This window comes from Lathyrus oleraceus, chromosome 5, assembly GCF_024323335.1.
Source record: "Lathyrus oleraceus cultivar Zhongwan6 chromosome 5, CAAS_Psat_ZW6_1.0, whole genome shotgun sequence".
Taxonomy (NCBI): domain Eukaryota; kingdom Viridiplantae; phylum Streptophyta; class Magnoliopsida; order Fabales; family Fabaceae; genus Lathyrus; species Lathyrus oleraceus.
In genome coordinates this window covers 622,352,968-622,371,685 of record NC_066583.1, presented here as the reverse complement: position 1 = coordinate 622,371,685, position 18,718 = coordinate 622,352,968, and the positions used below count along the sequence as shown (strand labels likewise).

At 34.4% G+C, this 18,718-nt stretch overlaps 2 protein-coding genes and 1 pseudogene across 3 annotated transcripts; 1 reads left to right on the top strand and 2 right to left on the bottom strand.

The window, feature by feature from the left end:
- Positions 1 to 304: 304 nt before the first annotated feature.
- Positions 305 to 2,337, bottom strand: LOC127087201 (uncharacterized). The gene is made up of 4 exons (XM_051028067.1): positions 2,253 to 2,337; positions 1,629 to 1,901; positions 861 to 1,466; positions 305 to 624 (listed from the first exon to the last, which is right to left on the bottom strand). Exons 1-4 carry the CDS (start codon positions 2,335 to 2,337, stop codon positions 578 to 580), a joined length of 1,011 nt encoding a protein of 336 aa, XP_050884024.1. The 3' UTR covers positions 305 to 577.
- An 8,365-nt stretch (positions 2,338 to 10,702) lies between these two features.
- Positions 10,703 to 13,362, top strand: LOC127082501 (protein TOC75, chloroplastic-like; annotated as a pseudogene).
- Positions 13,363 to 14,162: 800 nt separating this feature from the next.
- On the bottom strand, positions 14,163 to 18,166 carry LOC127087200 (uncharacterized). 2 transcript variants are annotated; one of them, XM_051028065.1, is made up of 5 exons: positions 17,673 to 18,166; positions 15,172 to 15,328; positions 14,974 to 15,006; positions 14,711 to 14,805; positions 14,163 to 14,551 (listed from the first exon to the last, which is right to left on the bottom strand). In XM_051028065.1, the coding sequence occupies exons 1-5, from the start codon at positions 17,997 to 17,999 to the stop codon at positions 14,333 to 14,335; spliced, it is 831 nt and encodes a 276-aa protein (XP_050884022.1). In that variant the 5' UTR covers positions 18,000 to 18,166; the 3' UTR covers positions 14,163 to 14,332. The 2 variants fall into 2 exon arrangements, with proteins under 2 accessions (XP_050884022.1, XP_050884023.1); XM_051028066.1 differs by lacking the exon at positions 14,974 to 15,006.
- Between the last annotated feature and the right edge of the window lie 552 nt (positions 18,167 to 18,718).

The following is an 18,718-nucleotide window of genomic DNA, read 5'->3' as shown; positions in this document are numbered from 1 at the left end:
GTGTTTGATCTATAAAAAAAAGGACACAATAAATATATGTTATTGATTAATATATAATTAAAATACAAGATAAATATTTATATTTATTATTATATAAAACTGAGATAAATATTTTTCAACCACACATAAAAAACTATATGGAACAAATATCTGTCATGTATAAATATATAAAATATATAAATATTTGATCATTGATAAATAAAAAGTATTAGACAATTATTTATTATAAACACATATAAAAAAACATAATAAATATTTGTCAATGATAATCATTTAAAAAACACAAGACATATATTTTTAATTGACATAAAATCTCTATATATAGTGTTGTTACTTGTTAGGCAATGCGCACATTACTTGATCACATTTATAGGTAATCATACTGCACATATTACATAACTTTTTTTATTCTTTACAAACTAGTACTTTTTTTTATACAATCTTGTAATTTATCTTAAGTTTATTTATTGGACACACATATACAAAAAAAAGAAAAAAAAAATACATACATATACATATACTATACAAATGGTTATATACAAAAATGTAAAAAGTACATATACATTGCAATGACTTTTTAATTTGTCTGAAGAATTCTCCTACGATTCTCCGCTCCTCGACCATCTGCAAAATGTGGAAGCATCACATGAATTATTGTCTTTCTGTGGCCAAAATAATTTGTTATTAAAAGAAGAAAAAAATGTCTAGGTCAAACAAATATCATATTAGTATAACTATATAGTATATAGGAACAAACAATATTTAAAAAAATATATAGTATATAAGAACAAACAATGTTTAAGAAAACGTATAGAATATAGAAACAAATCTTAAACGTTTGCTATTTATATTATATGTACCATCATGTGTAGTGTAGCTTGTTTGTGAGGAATTAACATGTATTGTGGGACTTTTGACGACATGTTTTAGATGTGCTTGTTCATCATTCTTTAGCAAAGAACTAACAACTCCTTTCATCCTCTCAATCACACTAGAACCATTAGAACCTCTTCTAGGACTCAACAATCCTGGAGAATGATATGAACTTTTAGGACTTGTAGAATTAGTCTTCACACTCGGCAGAGAAGGCGACGCGGTTTTCATCATTATTGAAGTGAAAGGAGCAACAGGGGTTATTGAACCAACATGATATTTGGAGGAGGAAGCAGATTGAGATGATGGACCCTTCAACGTTGAGTTTGACCCTTCAACGTTGGATGATGTCGGTTTCTGAGTCATTGATGTGTTTTGTTTTGGGCTATTAGTTGGTGTTGTTGCAAGTTGAGGACTTTTTGTTATTGTTGTTGTTGGTGATGTGGACTTGATAGATGTTAGTGCATTTTCTTGATCATGTTCTCCTGATTTCACTGTCTTTAGAACACGTTTCTCAGAGATTACTGGATTCGCTCTTGGATGTTGTCTTGCATTTTCTTTGTACTCCTCAGGTGCTAGCTCCGATTCATAGACTGAAATAAAAGAATGTATAATGAAGCAACATTTCTTGGCGAAAAACGAATAAACATCGTAATAAGATTTTAAATTGCGGTTGTAGTCAGTGTCTGATTGTAATTGTGTTAGTGGCGGTTTTGTAAAATGTGTTCTATGAATTTAAGAATTATGTTTATTACTTGGAGCTCCGAGATATTCAGGATCGTCTTCATCTTCCTCTTCGTCTTCTAGGTTAACTCCCCAAGAAGGAGTTGGGTTTTCTTCGTCTAGTCTTTTCCTGCTAAGGCTGTTGCGCAAGACTAATTTCTTGGCCCTTTCCTTCACTTTGGTGAGAACTGATTTTCTTTGATAGAGACTATGATCTTCTTCAAGGTCATGGGACTTCATCCCAAAGTAAGGAGAAGAAGGGGAAGAAACAGATGTGGGAGAGTAGGTTGGTGAGGACTCCCCTCCTGCACATGGAAACAAAAACATAAATTAGATTATATTTTCATAGGTGTTACTTGTGATGCAAGCAATTTTGTTGTGTTATTTGATGCACAAATTTTGGGATGACTTCATAAATAAGTAACATTATTCAAATATTCAAATGGTTAGTAGATACATAAGATAATAAAATATACATAGATGTGATATCTCTGAACAAATATGTATCTGTAACGTCAGTCACTTGTTAATGTTTGACGTCGACATGACACTGACACATGTAATTACATGTTTCCCGGGTCAAAACTTGTTAATAATTAGCATAGTTTCATTAACCAAGAATATAAATGTGATTAATCATAATTTTTAGGTGTTACCTCGGAGGAATTGTTCCATGGTAGCAATGGAAGGACTTCTTGTTGTAGTACTAACATGTTTGTAAGTGCGCTCTGTCTGAGGCATTATTCTGAAAAGTTTCATGAAAACTGCAACGTGCTTCAGCTTTTAAAACAATGGTTGTGATTAATTTCTATGGTTAATAATAAAAAGTTATTAATTTAACACAAAATGAAGCATTGTGGAGGAATTGGTTCCGAGATTATAGCATTGTGCAATGATTTAGAAGGCTAAATAGAGTAGAGATACATTTGTTTGGTCACAAAATTTATGGCTGCTAAACATCACAAATGATTATTTGACCTTTAATAGTGATTTGACTAAGCCATGATAATAAATATAGAAAAAAAATTGATTGATAATGTAATTTAAATAAATAAATAAATTATGATTTATAATTATATGCTTTGCATTTTTTTTTGTCTTTTTATAATAATAGTTTTCAATCTTTTTGTTAGGCTTTTTTTTCTTGATTTTTTTTTTTAAAATAATTACTATTTTAAAAAAAAAATCAAAATAATTAATATTTTAATTTTTTTTTCAAAATAACCACTTTTCAAAACAGATGCATCAGATGAACTGACGCATTCATTTTCAAACAGGAGGAGGTGTCAGCATCACTGGCGCATGCTTTGGAAACATTAAATGGCGGCGTCAAGTGAGTTGGTGCATGCATGTAGTGCATTTGCTTGCGTCAATGCTTTTGGCGCCTACATGTGTTGACATGTGTAGCGCCTAGCCCTTTGGCGCATGCATTTTCTTACTCCTTCTATAAATACCTCGTCCTTGAGCCATATTTTTCACATAATTTTTACCCTACAACCATATTTTCTTTCATTCAACTTCACTCTCCTTCAAGTTTTTGAGTTTTAACAATGTCTGAATACATTCACAAGCGAAATGCTGATTTAATCTTTTCCGTCGTTACGTCTTCATAAAGATTCGACTTTGGAATATAGATTCATTTGAACGTCTTAATCGGACGTTGAACAGTTGGTTAGATGGAGAAATTGGAGATGGTGAAAGGATTAGAAGAATCCAATGGCTTGTGTCCACGTTCGTTCAACCAAAATGGAGAAGTGCGTGAATGGGTGAATATTAGGACTGACAGAGACGTTCATAGGATGATGCATTATATGTTCAAAATTGTTTTGATGGTTGTAATTGCTTATTTATTGTATTTTAAATGTTTGCGTTGTTTGTGTTGTTGTTTATGTAATGGTATTTCCTCACAAATTTATAATATGAAATAAATTTAGTTTTTCATATATTGCAACAGAGGTACATGTGAATTTATCTGATTGTGCTCGTTCCAACACTATGACAGTTAGTACGATTGTGACCTGGATGACGACATGAACTACATAATCTTACTATTTTTTTCGTCGTATCCATTTTAGTTCAAATACGAGTGTTGTTTGGGCAACCCTTTTTCTTCCTTCGTATAACTTCGTTGTGCCAGACGATGTCTCCTTGATATTCTGGCCATCAATCCTCTTTTGCCACTACAGAAAAACTAATTTTGTAAACATTTGATAGGCTTGTGACTTTGTAAACGTCAGATAATAAGTATGATGGATCCCTTCGAACCTTTGAACATGTCGCAATGACATAGGAGCAGGGCGTACAAAAGGCTTGGAACTTTCCGTAGTCGCATCAACCTCTATCTAGCTCCACTATGTATTGTCCCATCGGCATGCCCTCATTGTGATCCATGGATTCGGCAACACTATACCAATCTTTAGTATGGTCAAACACCGTGACCACGTGTGTGTTTGCTTTGGCAACTTCATGTCTAATGAATTTCATTGAAGCATCACTGAACAACTGCCCATATTACAACACTGAACTCCATTTGGAAAGTCTGGTCTCAAACATCGCCCCTAGCCTGAAATATGTTGTCTTCACCAAAGAGGTTATAGGTAAGTTACGGATGCCTTTGAAGACAAAGTTCATTGATTCCACAAGATTTGTTGTCGTGTGGCCCCAACGTTGACCGTTGTCATATGCCCTAGTCCACTTCTCCAATAGAATACTCTCGATCCACCGTATTGCATCTGCGTTTGACAATCTTATTTCTTCGTGGTAGTGTTTGAAAGAAGGTTCTGATAATGCGTAACCTGCGTTGATAACCTTCTTCCATAATGTTTTGTCTTTGATCTCCCGCGTAAAATTCTGAGCAATATGTCTAATACATAAGACATGCGTCGAAGGAGGATCTTGTCAGCCATTATCAATGTTATTATATGCACATATGATTGAAGGGTGTCTGTCAGAGATCAAACATAAGTTAGGTTCAGGTGCAACGTGCAATAACATATTTCTTAGGAAAAAACTCCATCCCTCAACAGTCTCCCCTTCAACAAGGGTAAAGGCGATTGTAAAAATGTTGTTGTTGTCATCTTGTGCCACTACCATCAGTAACATTCCTTTGCATTTTCCGTACAACCATGTACCATCAATTTGTATAATAGGTTTACAGAAAGAAAAACCTATGATGCATGGTTGATATGCCCAGAAGAGACGGTGGAATATTCAATTTCCAATAGCACACGTCTCGTCTGGTGTATATGCGGGCAACATTTCCAACTTGACAATAGTCCCTGCAGCATACTGTTTTAGAGCCAACAGGTATTTTGGAAGTTGTTTATAAGACTTCTCCCAATTGCCACACACTTTTTCAACAACCTTTGTCCTAGCTATCCAATCTTTCCTATATGATGGAGTGTGGTGGTATTGTGCTATAATATGCGAGATTATTGTACTCACCTTTAACGATGGATTGTCGTCAATGACAGATAATATTTCATCGCATATTAGCCGAGAGCTTAGTCTCTGATGGTTTTGCATTGGATTTGTGCGTATGCATGTGTGAACTGGACCCATGGGTCCAATCTCCCAAGAATCTCTCCTCTTCCATACGAAGCTGACAACCTGAAAAGGCAGTGCTCATTCGGACAATAAATTTTGTACCTCAATGCATTAGTTCTATCAACTCTGAAATCATCTGATAGTTCCATGTGAAACTTTTGAATGGCTTTTAGACAATCTTCTTTTGTGCGAAATGTGTCTCCTTGTTTCAAAGATCCTTGCATTTACACATAAGGATTGTACCATATATATGATGAAGGTTCATTGGAACCCAAATTCAACCTTGTCATGTGTTGAGGTGGACAATATACATGACTAGCTGGTAATGGATACTCTTCTTCATCAGCGTTCACCATTGAATCAACCAAAATCTTGGCTTCTTCTTCTTCGTCATCTACAACATTCACCTTAGCTTGTTCGCCGTCATCAATTTCACAAAACACTTGTGATTGATCAATGAACTGAAACACTTGTTGTTGTTGTAGTAATATATACAACTCTATATCGTTGTACCCAGATTGTTCGTGACTGACAAACATATGTTAAACACCATCATCATCTCGAATCTTCTTTTGGTAAAACTTCACCTGGTTTTCTACAAACCAAACCGAATTTTATAGATGATTTGGCCTACAGGACTGCACTGCAATTTCTTTTCTATTCTTTGTTTCAGATGTGAAAACTTTGATAAGCGATTTATTGTAAACCGAGTTACCTCTGTGTTGCGAAAACAAAAACCGAATAATTGATGCTCAAATATTTCACCTTCGGTATGGGCACTGATCATGTAATATTGTCCGAAGAATCAACCAAGTACGAAAAAATAATTAAAGTTCGGTGTTATATTATGATTTTATTTGGTAATTTTTTATTTCCAAAAAAGTATTGGTAATACAATAAATATTATGTATTTATCGTTGTTACGTAACATTAATAAGGTAAGCACATATAATTGGGGTTCAACTGTGTTGGCCCATCTATATAATGCAATGTGTAAAAATGCCAAAAAAAATATTTGTACTTTTTATTCATGTGCGTATTTGCTAAAAGTATGTGGTTGGTCAAGAATGTCGTCACCCGCCCCGGTAAACGAGAAGTCATTCATATTCTCGTTTGCAACAAAGTAAGTTTAAAACTTTACCATATAACTAATTAGACTTTATATTACTATTAATTGTACATAATATTTATCAATTGTTTATGATCTAGGTGATCAATTAGAAGGATGAACTACAATAGGTGTCCGAAACACGTTATAGTAGTTTATCGCAATCTATTGGATCACATTGAATCAGACGATGTAATACTCCTACACAACTCTATTTTAATTTAAACATACTTATCAAATTATTTATCATATAATCGTGTCATATTGTTGTGCAGTTTATCTAGAGGCCATATTTGGGTCTTGATCATCAGTTTAACCATGATAATGATGCATTTTAGACAGCAAAGACACCAATTATCCGGTTCACTACTATGGAGATGCACCAGAGTGACCGGGTAAAACTGTAGTTCGACATGCAACAACAGATTCCAGAACCTCCGACGTATTTGGGAGATTGACATCAAAAAAGAGTCGATGTCCAATGGGATTACTCTGATTGGAGAGACTTCGCAAAAGAGACGTGTCGTCATTGGAGGAATTGACGACAACACATCTTAAACAAACCAGTCATACATGGTGCATTACCAACTCAACAATATATGGCATTGTTTAAGTCGGTAACAACGCAACAATTTGTGTCTGAGCCACTATATTTGATTGATCCAGGCCAACTAGCTTCGTCATCATACGCCCAACAACAAGTCCTCATCCAACACCAATGCCAAACAACCCAAACCCAACAACCAACATCACATCATCAACCTACCACATACACCCAACAACCAAACAACCAACTTCGCAACTCATTCATGTCACCCACCCAACAACCAAACACCCAACCTCGCAATCCATTCATGCCACCCACCCAACCACAAAACTAAAATCAAACCCTACCCACCAACAACCATACGCATCAACCACAACCGTCTATAGCCCAAATGATTCATATGGGTCACTTCATCATAGCCCCCCACCAATGACCACCCAAACATCCCATAATCAAAACACCAAACCATTGTTTAACTATAGTACACCACAGGAACCATTGTTTCGTTTCCAAAACGATTCAATGTCCCAATTTGGGCAATTATACCGTCCATAATTCACCCAACCACATCGACCCAACTACGACAACATGGGAACCGAACTACATTACGGAAGCGCCGTTGGTCAGATCCCTCCCGGCTATTTGGAACAAATGATGACATATCTATCAAATACCGTTGGAACTTCTGTCGGACCTTCACACCAGCCATCATTGGATCAGGTCAGCAAGCAAAAACGCCAAACACCTCAGAAAAATCGTGGGAGACCTCGAAGACAAACTAATGCACCTTGATGTGGAACAAAGGGACGTTTCGATCGAGCCGGTCATTAAATTTTTGTCAATCTCATGTAACATTTATTATATCATGAATAATTTTTTTTTAATATTATATTTCATTATTTATTAAAAAATAAATAAAATTTTAAAAAATAATAATAATAAGAATAAATAATAATAATAATACAAAGGTGTATGCGCTAGATGAATTGGCGCATACACCAAATGCCAAGCATAGGCGTCAACTCCCTTGGCGCCACCATTTAATGCTTTCAAAGCATGCGCCAATGATGTTGGTCCCTCCTTCTGTTTCAAAATTGATGTGCCAGTTCATCTAGCGCATCTATTTTGAAAGGTGGTTATTTTGGAGAGAAAAAATTGAAATATTGGTTTTTTTTAAATAGTGATTATTTTAAAAAAATATATTTTTCCGTTACACTAAGAAAATAAAAGACTACAAGAAAAAAAAACACTTAGACCACCAACTAACACAGTTAAGGATAATTCAAGTAAAAGTTTATGCATAAAATGATTTTTATAATCTTATATAATTTTGTATAAAATTATTTTAAAAAAGCATTAATAAAAACTTTAAATAAATATTTGGTTTGAATAATTATTCTTAAAATATTATTTTAGATATTTTATCATTTAATTGAAATTTTGTTTGTGTTGGTGAACAAGGTGATAAAGATGAACAATGGAAACAAGAGAGAAAAGAGAGAATAAATGGTTACAAATAGTTGCACACGCACACTGCTACACAAACTGCAAAAGGATGATAAATATTCACATCACTCACTTGCTTAAATACAAGTAGGACTTAAGAGAAAATACTAAAATACCTTATAACAAACTTTATCTACAAGTTTCTGAAAATGGATTAATTCTAACATTATCCTTTAATTCATATTCATCTTAACAAAAACTAACATCATCAATTCCATCCCTCAAGCGGAGAAATTGATCAGTCTTGATCGCCTTGTCAGAACATCTGCCAATTGCTTTTGGGTGTTACAGTTCACAACTCCTATTACTCCATTCTGAACCTAATTTCTCAGAAAGTGATACTTAGTCTCAATATGCTTGCTTTTCCCATGAAGCACTCGGTTCTTAGCAAGATTGATTGTAGGTTTGTTATTAATCATCAGTTTCAGAGGCTTGTTTACTTTGATCTTCAGATCCTATAGTAAATTCAGAAGCCACACAGCTTGACATGCAATCACAACACCTATAATTCATTATGCTTCACAGGTTGACAAAGCAACAATCAGATTCTTCTTTGAACACCAATAAATAGGATTTCCTAGAAACTTAATCAAGTATCCATAAGTACTTCTTCGGTCAACTCTGTCTCCACACCAATCAGAATCTGAGTAACTCAGAAGTTCTGAGTCAGTTTCAGCACTAGAAGGGAACAAACCTCCATACTTCAGAGTTCCCTTTATATACCTCAAAATTCTGATAGCATCTTGGTAATGAGACCACTTTGGTTTACTCATAAACATACTCACCATTTCAATTACATAACAAATATCAGGTCTGATATTACACAAATACTTCTGAGAACCTACCAACTGCTTGAATGTTGTCGCATCTACATCATCACCATCAGAACCAGAATCCAATTTCTGATTTGTATCAGCAAGTGTGACAACAACTTTACAATTCAGTAGCTCAAATCTCTTCAGAAGCTCAAGTTCATATTTCAGTTGATATAAAATTCTGCCTTTCTCAGAGTACATAATCTCCATCACTAGAAAATAAACCATATTTCCTAGATCAGTCATCTCAAACTCATCAATTATCTCCTTCTTAAACTTAGCTATCTCATGTTCACAACTTCCTATTAGCAATATGTCATCAACATACAGACACACCAAAATCATATTTCCTTCAGAAGTATGCTGAACATAGACAACATACTCCATCTCACATTTCTAAAATCTCTGCTTCTTGAAAAATGAATCAATTTTCAAATTTCAAGCTCTAGGGGCTTACTTCAGTCCATACAAAGCTTTGTGTAATCTATACACCATCCCTTCCTGATTATTTTTCTCAAATCCGGGAGGTTATGACACATAAACTTTTTCTTCTAATGGATCATTCAGAAATGAGATTTCATGTCTAAATGCATCAGAGGTCAATTCCTATTAGCAGTTATCACAATCACCAACCTGATTGTTTCATGTCTTGCTACAGGGGCAAACACTTCAAAGTAATCTAACTCAGGTTTCTGCTAAAAATCTCTCACAACTAACCTTGCTTTGTGTTTGCCATTGATCCATCGACTTTAGCTTCACCTTATAAGCCCATCTCATGTTAATGGCTTTCTTGTTCTTTGGAAGTTTTGTCAGTTTCCAAGTCTTGTTTCTCTCTATGGCATAAAGTTGTTCTTTCATGGCCTTCAGCCAGACTTTCTGCTTGAGAGCTTCTTTCATACTTACGAGTTCAGAGTCTACTAACATGGCACACTGAATAACTTTCCCTTCAGAATCTACTTCAGTATCATGCAGCATGTCAAACTTTGCAAACCTTCTCGGAATGTTTATGATTCTTTGTGACCTCTGAGCTTGTTCGGAACCTTCTGATTCTAGAACAATAAGAAACAAAATGTTATTATCGAGATCTAGTGCTGAAGTTGAGTTCAGGGCAATGACACAAGGGATATATGAACTAATATGGTTGAAATCAATCTTAGAAGATCTGAGGATAAAGTGTGATGACCCGATGAGACTTTATTGTGATAATAAGTCGGCTATTAGCAGAGCTCATAACCTAGTGCAACATGACAGAACCAAACATATTGAAGTTGATAGACACTTCATTAAAGAAAAATTAGACAATGACCTTATTTGTACTCCATATGTGTCCTCTCAAGACAACATTGCAGATTTTCTAACAAAAAGACTGGACAACAATAACTTTGAAGAAATTGTTTCCAAGTTAAGAATGATAGATATATATTCATCAGCTTGAGGGGGAGTATTATAAATAATTAATTAATTTGTTATTTTTATTAGTAGTTTAAGTTTGGATCTTTAGTAAGGCCCATTAGGTCAAAATACTATATTTAAAGAAATTAGCACTTGTATATTCTTAATCATAATATATCAAATTATTCAACTATGATAAAGTGGAAAGACCTGGAAGTTGAAGACTCGAAAACTAAGGTTGAGAAAGTTAAATTTAAGGTGGAATTTACTACTAGTGAGACTAAAGATGATGAAGATATTGAGGCTTCCATTTCTAGTTCTAAGAAAGTTAAATCTATAGTAGCTAGAAATTATCATTTGCCTCGTGATAGGGTGAGGAAAAAAATTTAACCGCCTAAAAGGTATGGTTATGTTGATTTGTTAAGCTTTAAATAAGGCTAAAGGGTTTGAAGACTCGGAACTAAAGACCTTTAAGGAGGCTTTTGAAAGAAATGAGAGTAAATAATGGCTCGAATGAAGAAATGTATTCACTAGAGAAGAGCCATACTTGGGAACTTGTGAAAATATATGGGAGACAAAGGGTAGTTGGATACAATTATATCTATCAGAAGAAGAAAGGTAATATGGGGATTAAAGAAATTAGGTATTGTCCCATAAGGATTATTATTGCTATTATGAATCTATATAATACTGTGTTGGCTAAAATGGATGTTAAACAATTTCGACCTTTAAAACACAATCTACATGGAGCAACTAGGGGGTTTTGTAGAAGACAACTCTAAGACATGTCTTTTTAAAGAAATCTTCTTATGAGCTAAATAAATATAGAAATGTATCTCGTGAAATGACGACGCACATTGCATCCATTTTAATTTCATCAAAGACATGAATGATCAACGTTGTTTCACAAAGCAATCTAATAAATGTGTTTACCAAGTAATTATCTTGGTCAAGACTCAAGTATTTCTTAAACTTGATTAACTTTATTATAAAAAAAATAACTTAAGAAAGAAGATAAAAGAAACGTGATTGATGGTTAAATTAACATCACTATCTGTTAGTGGCTCTATAACCACCGGCAACTTCCTCTACCCTCAGGTACTCTTGAGTTAGTCTGTTGAGTTTCTGTATTGTATTTTAAGAACAGATTTGTGTTTTGTAGATATTGGTATTGGTATATGAAAATGTCCTTCATGTTTTCTCCTAGGATGATCTTGCATTTAAGCTAGAGTACACACATCCATATTGGGATGGTCTAGATGATCCACGAAACCGTACTCTCCATGTGAACTGTTTCAATAGCCGAAAGACTAGTCCAACATTCATTGCAGGGCCTGGGGTGGATGAACTGCCGCCAGTATGGATTGATCGTGCTGGTGTCAAAGCTAATATTACAGAGGCAAGTTGCTTGATCTTTATCATTACATGAACTCATAAACCTGGAATGACTATTTAGGTTAATGTAGTGTTTTTTTATCTTAATTTTTATGTTTGTGCCACGCAGAGTTTCACGCCGCAGAGTAAGTTCACTTATGGACTTGTGATGGAAGAGATAACAACTCGTGATGAAAATTTCAAGATCATTGCAGAAGCTGCAAAAGTATTACCCAATGGTTCACTTTTACTAAATGGACCTCCTACCAGCCTCAATGGTACTGGCATTGATCGCATGGCGTTTTTACAGGCAAACATCACTCGTGATAACACACGTTTTGTGAACGAAGCATTATTTGGAGTGAGAAGTATGTTTCAGGTGACTAATGACTATCTCATTCTAAATTTGTATTTTAGTGTATCTGATGTTTTGAGGTTAACTAAGCGCGTTCGTAACCTTGCTTAGAGGACAAGATATTGATGTTTTTTATTTTAAACTCTTGATGTATGATATTGGCAACGCTTTCTGATTATACATTGTTCACTTATGAAAATTACAGGTGGATCAAGGCACTAAGTCCCCATTCTTCAATCGCTACCTGCTAACTTTGACACGATTTTTCCAGTTGATGTCTGTGGAGGAAGGAGATGGTAAATCACCACCACCAGTGCTCGTCCTCCACGGCCGTCATGGTGGTTGTTTTGGCGATCTTCCAAGTTATGATGCTTTTGCTCTCGGTGGCCCTTATTCTGTAAGGGGTTATGGCATGGGCGAGCTTGGTGTTTCCAGAAACATGCTGGAGGTAGGAATCACTAGACTCATTTTATCATTCTTCGTCATGATTATGTTTTAACTGATTTTTATCATCTGTGTGCTATTCAGACCAATGTTTTAAAAAATGGACATTGGTTCAACCAGACTGAAGTATAACCGGGATCAAACCAGCCCGATACTCAGGAGACAACTAATTTCTCTTTCTTTCCACAGGCTGCAGCTGAGTTACGGATACCTGTTAAAGGCGTGAATGTGTTTGGGTTCGCAATGATCTAGGTTGTTCAAAGGATGTCATGGGGAATCCTTCAGAAGTCTATAGGCGAATGGGTCAGGGTTCATCTTATGGTATTGGTGCCATTATTGGTAATGCCAGAGCAGAATATGCCATTGATCATAACTCAGGAACTGGTGCATTTTTCTTCCGTTTCGGAGATAGGTTTTAAGTCGCAAATATGTTGCTAGGAGGCTTTATCAAACTACAATTTTTGGTTAAAGTGAACGCCATGCTTGCATACTGCACTAGCAGACTTGGTTTTTTTAGTACTCGGAGAATTGATACAAAAGTTCTGAAACAATACTAATGTAGCAGCATCTTGATGTTTGCTTTTTGATAGTTTTATGTTTGGCGGCCAGTGATGAGTACTGCTGCAACAACAGAAGAAACCTTGTTATGTGAGCTTTTTTCTTTGATGAATATAATTGTCTGAAGTTTAGGGGTTCAAATGGTGATGTTTTTTGTCTGCATGATGTTTTAGATGTTAATAGAAAGTCAATTAAGTGATTTTTTATAGCTCAAAATTTTCACTTTTCTCCTAAAACATATCACGAGTAAAGTTGGTAGAAACGGGATATGAAAGTGAAGTATATGATTAGTATGGTAGAAAACATTGTGCATTATAATGAAGATCAAATATGATCAATGTCATTCTATTTGAGAATTATAGTATTTAGTACAAGAAAAAAGCAGAACATAATGGAAACTGACAGTCTCAGCAATGATCCTAAAGGATTATGGAGTAATCCCATTTTAAACTTGTGAAACACGGCAGCCTTAAACTCCTTTCAACTCTTAATTGGTGCTTGTTCTTTCCACCATTAAAATCAGCTCAATGACTTCTCCAATGTGATTACCACTGCATGCAGCTTGTCTAGTTCACGTACCTCATTCAAACTAAAGTATCGCTCAACACGAAAGAGATACACATATGCGTCTTCTTCACCTTTGAACATTGGAATCTCTAATTTCCTTTAACCATCGTTGAATTATATTTATCTATCACTCTATACAAAATCATTCTTCAAAAAATATTAAAAATTTCTCAATATTTTCTTTAAACATTCTTTTTTCGAATTCCTCCTCTCATAACTCGCAAATAGAATCTAAGAGTGAGACCGAATTGAAAAGTCCAGCCATTAGCCATATACTGTCTGAATATATAGCTATTTCATTCCCATGTGTATAAGTGGAAACATTTGCTGGTGGTATCAGATGAAGAGCATGCATGATATAGAAGACTATAATGCATTCCTACAATTTCAATGACTAAGTTACATACATATTTACTCCTCAATTAGGTGACTCAATTTTGCTAGCAGGAGCCACCAAAAGATAATAAATAAATCAGAGGCAATAAATTGGCATCTGAGCTTCAACCAACTATCATTTTTTTCTTCTATAAACCTAACTCCTTTTTTAACTTGGCAAGAGCAGCTTCTATTTCATCGAGGTTATCCTCAACGCTTTTGTTTTCCTTGCTAGCTTCACCTTGAGTCCTGTTGCTCGGTGTCTCTGTGCCATATAAATTAGATGGATTTCCTCCTTGAGGATTGTCATTTGGATCAACCATATTGAGTTCTTTCTCAAGGAACCCAACAAACTCTTCTCCAATTTCCTGAAAGTTAAAATTTAAAAAAATTATGAGTCCTTGTTTGATTACTAAGGCTTTTCTTGGAAATCTATGGTAATAATAAAGGATTATACAATGTCAATAAACCACAATCAACTATGCGTGACTTTAGAAACAGATACAAATATTAACAGGAAGTCTCACCGCCAATTCCTCCCATAGGCTCTTTGGTTTTCCTTGTGAAGCCGCACTGGCTTCCCAGTTCCTGAATTCTTCTTGAAGATCCTTAAAGAAGTCTCCTGTAATAACGAAATCATCAGATCTCAAACCATACATGAAATGAAATATAAAACTAAGTTGTAACACTAGAGACATCCCTTTCCCCAAGTAAAATTTGTAATGAAATGCAGGCTAATCGTATGGCTGGCTTGGTCACATGATGTCTACCAGAGAGTATATATAACTACCTATTGTTATTTCAACATCTCTCAAAAAATTACCTGCAGCAGTAAGATATTAACATAAGTTTCTTTCCTTTTAAAAATGTTGCTAACTTGATGAAAGACAGACAGGACAGGAGGCATATGAAGAATTGAAAAAGTATTCAAAATTGAAGTTTGTAGATAGATCTCCAAACAAGACTGCAAGTTATTATAAAGATTTACCTAATCCATAAAACTCTTCTTCAGTTTGTGGATTCCATCTTTGGCTTCTTTGAGAAGAATTAGAACCACGATTTCCAGAATCATACTTTCTGCGCGAAGAATTTAGCAACGTATTGTATGCATGTTTTATTCTCAAAAATTTCTCCTGTGCATTAATCTGTGAGAGTACACTTTAAAATGCAAAAATTAGTACCAAGTTTTGTATCTTCTGATAGTTAACTATTGATACAATAATTGGAAATATAGTTAAAATCAAGAAACTGTTTGAAACAATCTCTTGAGCAATCCAGGAAAATTTCATGGGACAACATTGCAACAACAACCTAGGTTGTTAATCTTGCATAGCGGCGCGTAGCGCCGGACCCCCAAAATACTATGGCAGATAGTGGGATGACCGTTATTGTGAGCTTTAAAAAACAAGGTAAATATTTAACATGAATACATAATACTTAAACTAAGTTTCAACAACATATATAATGCCTTAAAAACAGAAGTTTTTAAAATGACTAAATCAAATACTCAACATAAACAAACGTAAACAAAATGACTAAATCACATCCGCCTCATCACTCCTAAGTTCCAGCACATTAATATCATCTTGCTCATCACTTGATTCAATTTCAAACTCTTCTTCCACCTCATTTCCATTAAACACTAATGTAGCAAGTCTAGAGTGAGGTCTAGTAACTCTTGATGGTTCATTAGCCTCAGTGGCATTACCAACAACTTCCCAAGTCAAACCCTCTTCTCCCAAAACCAAATCATCTTCCAATATTTCATTTTCATCCTCATTTAGTTGCAACCATTCTCAACATTCATCAATATTTTTTAGGAGAATAGTACCAGTTAAATTATTGCTTTGAAAAAACCTATGTTGTTGGAAGTTTATGTTAATATTGTCACCAATAGATTTAAAAAGAAAACCTTTGTTGTTAGAAGTTTGTGTGAAACAGATGATGCCATGGTTGCTAGTAGATGAGAAATCAGCAAAACAGGGGAGAAATAGATGTGAATGGATGAGAAAGTGAAGAAAAAGATGAATAGGTAAAGAGGAATGTGAAAGAATGGACGAGAAAGATGGATGCTTCCTGATTTGAGAAGAAGAATGGATGAGAAAGATGGATGCTTGCTGATTTGAGAAGAATGTGGAAGAAGAAAATTTGCTAAGAGAAAGAGAGAGAGAACGACAAATTTTTAGGTCAAAAGATCCACCACTTACTGATTTGAGTGAAGAGAGAACTGAAAATGACCTAAAACATCACTAGCAGCTTTTATATTAGTCAAATAAAAGGGAAAAATATCAATTTGCCCTAAAAAAAAATCAAACTTATAATATTTGCCTCATCTTCACAATAGCGGTCTGTAAACCGCTATAGCGCCGCCATGACTCCACAAATAGCGGCCGCCATTTCCACTATCGCGGATAGCGGTTAGCAGCCCAAAAGCGTGACACCGAGGTCATGTACTGCTATGCTATGCCGCTATAGCGCGCTATCGACAACCTAGACAACAACGAAAACAAATAGAGTTTGCAACCATGAAATATTTAATTTTCAAAGTAGTTGTAGCATTGCTAACACATCATTTAAAACTACTGATAATATGTAAGACTTTTTATAACCACGGTTTTGGTAGTTTTGGAAAGTTATTATGTAAGTTATATTGTTTAATTTTAGAAATAAATAGAGAAGGGTAAGAAGAAACGGCTTTTTATCTTCTTAGAATTAGAGGGTTTGGCCAAACTCATTCTACAAAACTGACTTGTAGGGTTGTAGGGTGAAGAGTGCCCCCCATTTATAAAACCATATATTTTCCAATGTGTTCAACATATCTATTCTATCACTATTTCTCTAAACTTTCTCTATCATACTGGCATGTTAATTATGTATTAATAATTTAAACGGTTGTTTTCGAAAAATTTTGGATAGGATTGTTCTATCATTCTCGTTTTATTTTCTTTGATTCATTCCTTTTAGGGTATGTTTGGATTGGTGGTATGAGATGGAATGGAATGAAGTATTAAAAAATGAAATTTCATTGATTAGATTTACAAATAATAGAAGGAGTGGAATGGAACATGATGAAAGCCACTTCATCCTATTTCATCCAATCCTCAATTTTTTTTGTTTCATCCGATTTGGCGATTCGGAGTGCATGTAATGGAATGAGACATTTTTAATAACATATCCAAACAATGAGTGGGATCTATATTTTATTCTGCTATACTCAATTTCACTCCTTTGTATTCCATCAATCTAAACATAGCATTAATATCAGTTTCTATCATAATATCCAATTCCAACAATGGATAAAAAAATCCCTAATTATCAAAACTTCTCCCAAGTAATAAACAATAGTTCAAATATAGCTCAATAAAAAGAATTGGTTTTGCACTTAGGTTTCAACAAGTTCTCTCTAACAGAATAAATACCCAACAACAATGATGAATATTCAAAATTCAACACAGTACACAACAAAGAGATTGGAATAATAGCAATTACCTCTTTATTAACATCAGGATGATACTTGAGAGCGAGTTTCCGATAGGCTTTCTTGATATCAACCACAGATGCGGAAGGAGACAATCCCAAAACCTCATACGGAGACTCGCCACGCCTTGCCTTTACAATTACAGTTATTCTATTGCTACCTCTTCCTTTGCCCTCATGCTGATTTCTATTGGTGTAGATTCTATGGTGGATTCTGCATCTAGGTATGGAAATTGAACAAGTGGTTTGGTTTTGGTAATGGAGGCGTGAAGAAGGTTGAAGAAATGGGAAAATTGGAGAAAGAGAAAGCAACATTTGAGAAGGAGTTAAGGCATGCATGTTAATGGAGAAATTTTTCTTGTTCTATCATCTCTTCTCGTTCTTCTGGTTCGGTTGAAATTTGGAGCTTTCTCGGACGAAATTAACGATATAAACTTGCAGGGATAGATTTGGAATTATTTCTCAAGTAATTCGTCTGCGTTTCTTTACATTTTCACATTCGGTGGTTTTTTCTTGTTGCAATTTTGGGGATTTACATTTTTCTAAATTAAAAAAATGATTTTTTTTAAATCAAAATGGGTATATTTTATAAGTTTAATTGAACAAGTTTTAAAATTCTATATAAGAATATATTATAGTGGCACACAACTAAGTAGGACGTAAATAGGTTTGATTGGATTCAATTTAGTCAAAATCATGACTCAATCTATATAAAATACATTGGATTGAATGAGGTAAAATAATCCTGCACTTTTAGATCGGGTTGGATAAAATCACACATCTCTAGTCTTGATTGAGTTAGGTATTGGATTATTCTATTTTTTTTATATATTATAAATGATTTGTCATATTTTTTCTTAATAATTAATTTATTTATTACCCTTATTTTTTATAACATCACATGTTTAAATGCATAATAAAATTCATCCTAAATTTATTTATAAAAACCAATGTTACATTACAATATTTAGAATTTATAAAATACTTACAACTTACAAGAATTAGCATCAAAATACTCAAAGTTAAAATCAAGATTAAAGACATCAAAATCATAACTC

Bases quoted from the DNA above. Each gene is read 5' to 3' on its own strand.
- LOC127087201 (XM_051028067.1), bottom strand. From the start codon at position 2,337: ATGCCTCAGACAGAGCGCACTTACAAACATGTTAGTACTACAACAAGA. The intron at 1,467-1,628 runs GTAATAAACATA...CTTTTATTTCAG, and splicing joins TGAATATCTCGGAGCTCCAA to TCTATGAATCGGAGCTAGCA. The intron at 625-860 runs GTACATATAATA...CACATTTTGCAG, and splicing joins AAGCTACACTACACATGATG to ATGGTCGAGGAGCGGAGAAT.
- LOC127087200 (XM_051028065.1), bottom strand. From the start codon at position 17,999: ATGCATGCCTTAACTCCTTCTCAAATGTTGCTTTCTCTTTCTCCAATT. The intron at 15,329-17,672 runs GTAATTGCTATT...GTACTCTCACAG, and splicing joins ATCCTGATGTTAATAAAGAG to ATTAATGCACAGGAGAAATT. The intron at 14,552-14,710 runs GTGAGACTTCCT...TTTAACTTTCAG, and splicing joins GCCTATGGGAGGAATTGGCG to GAAATTGGAGAAGAGTTTGT.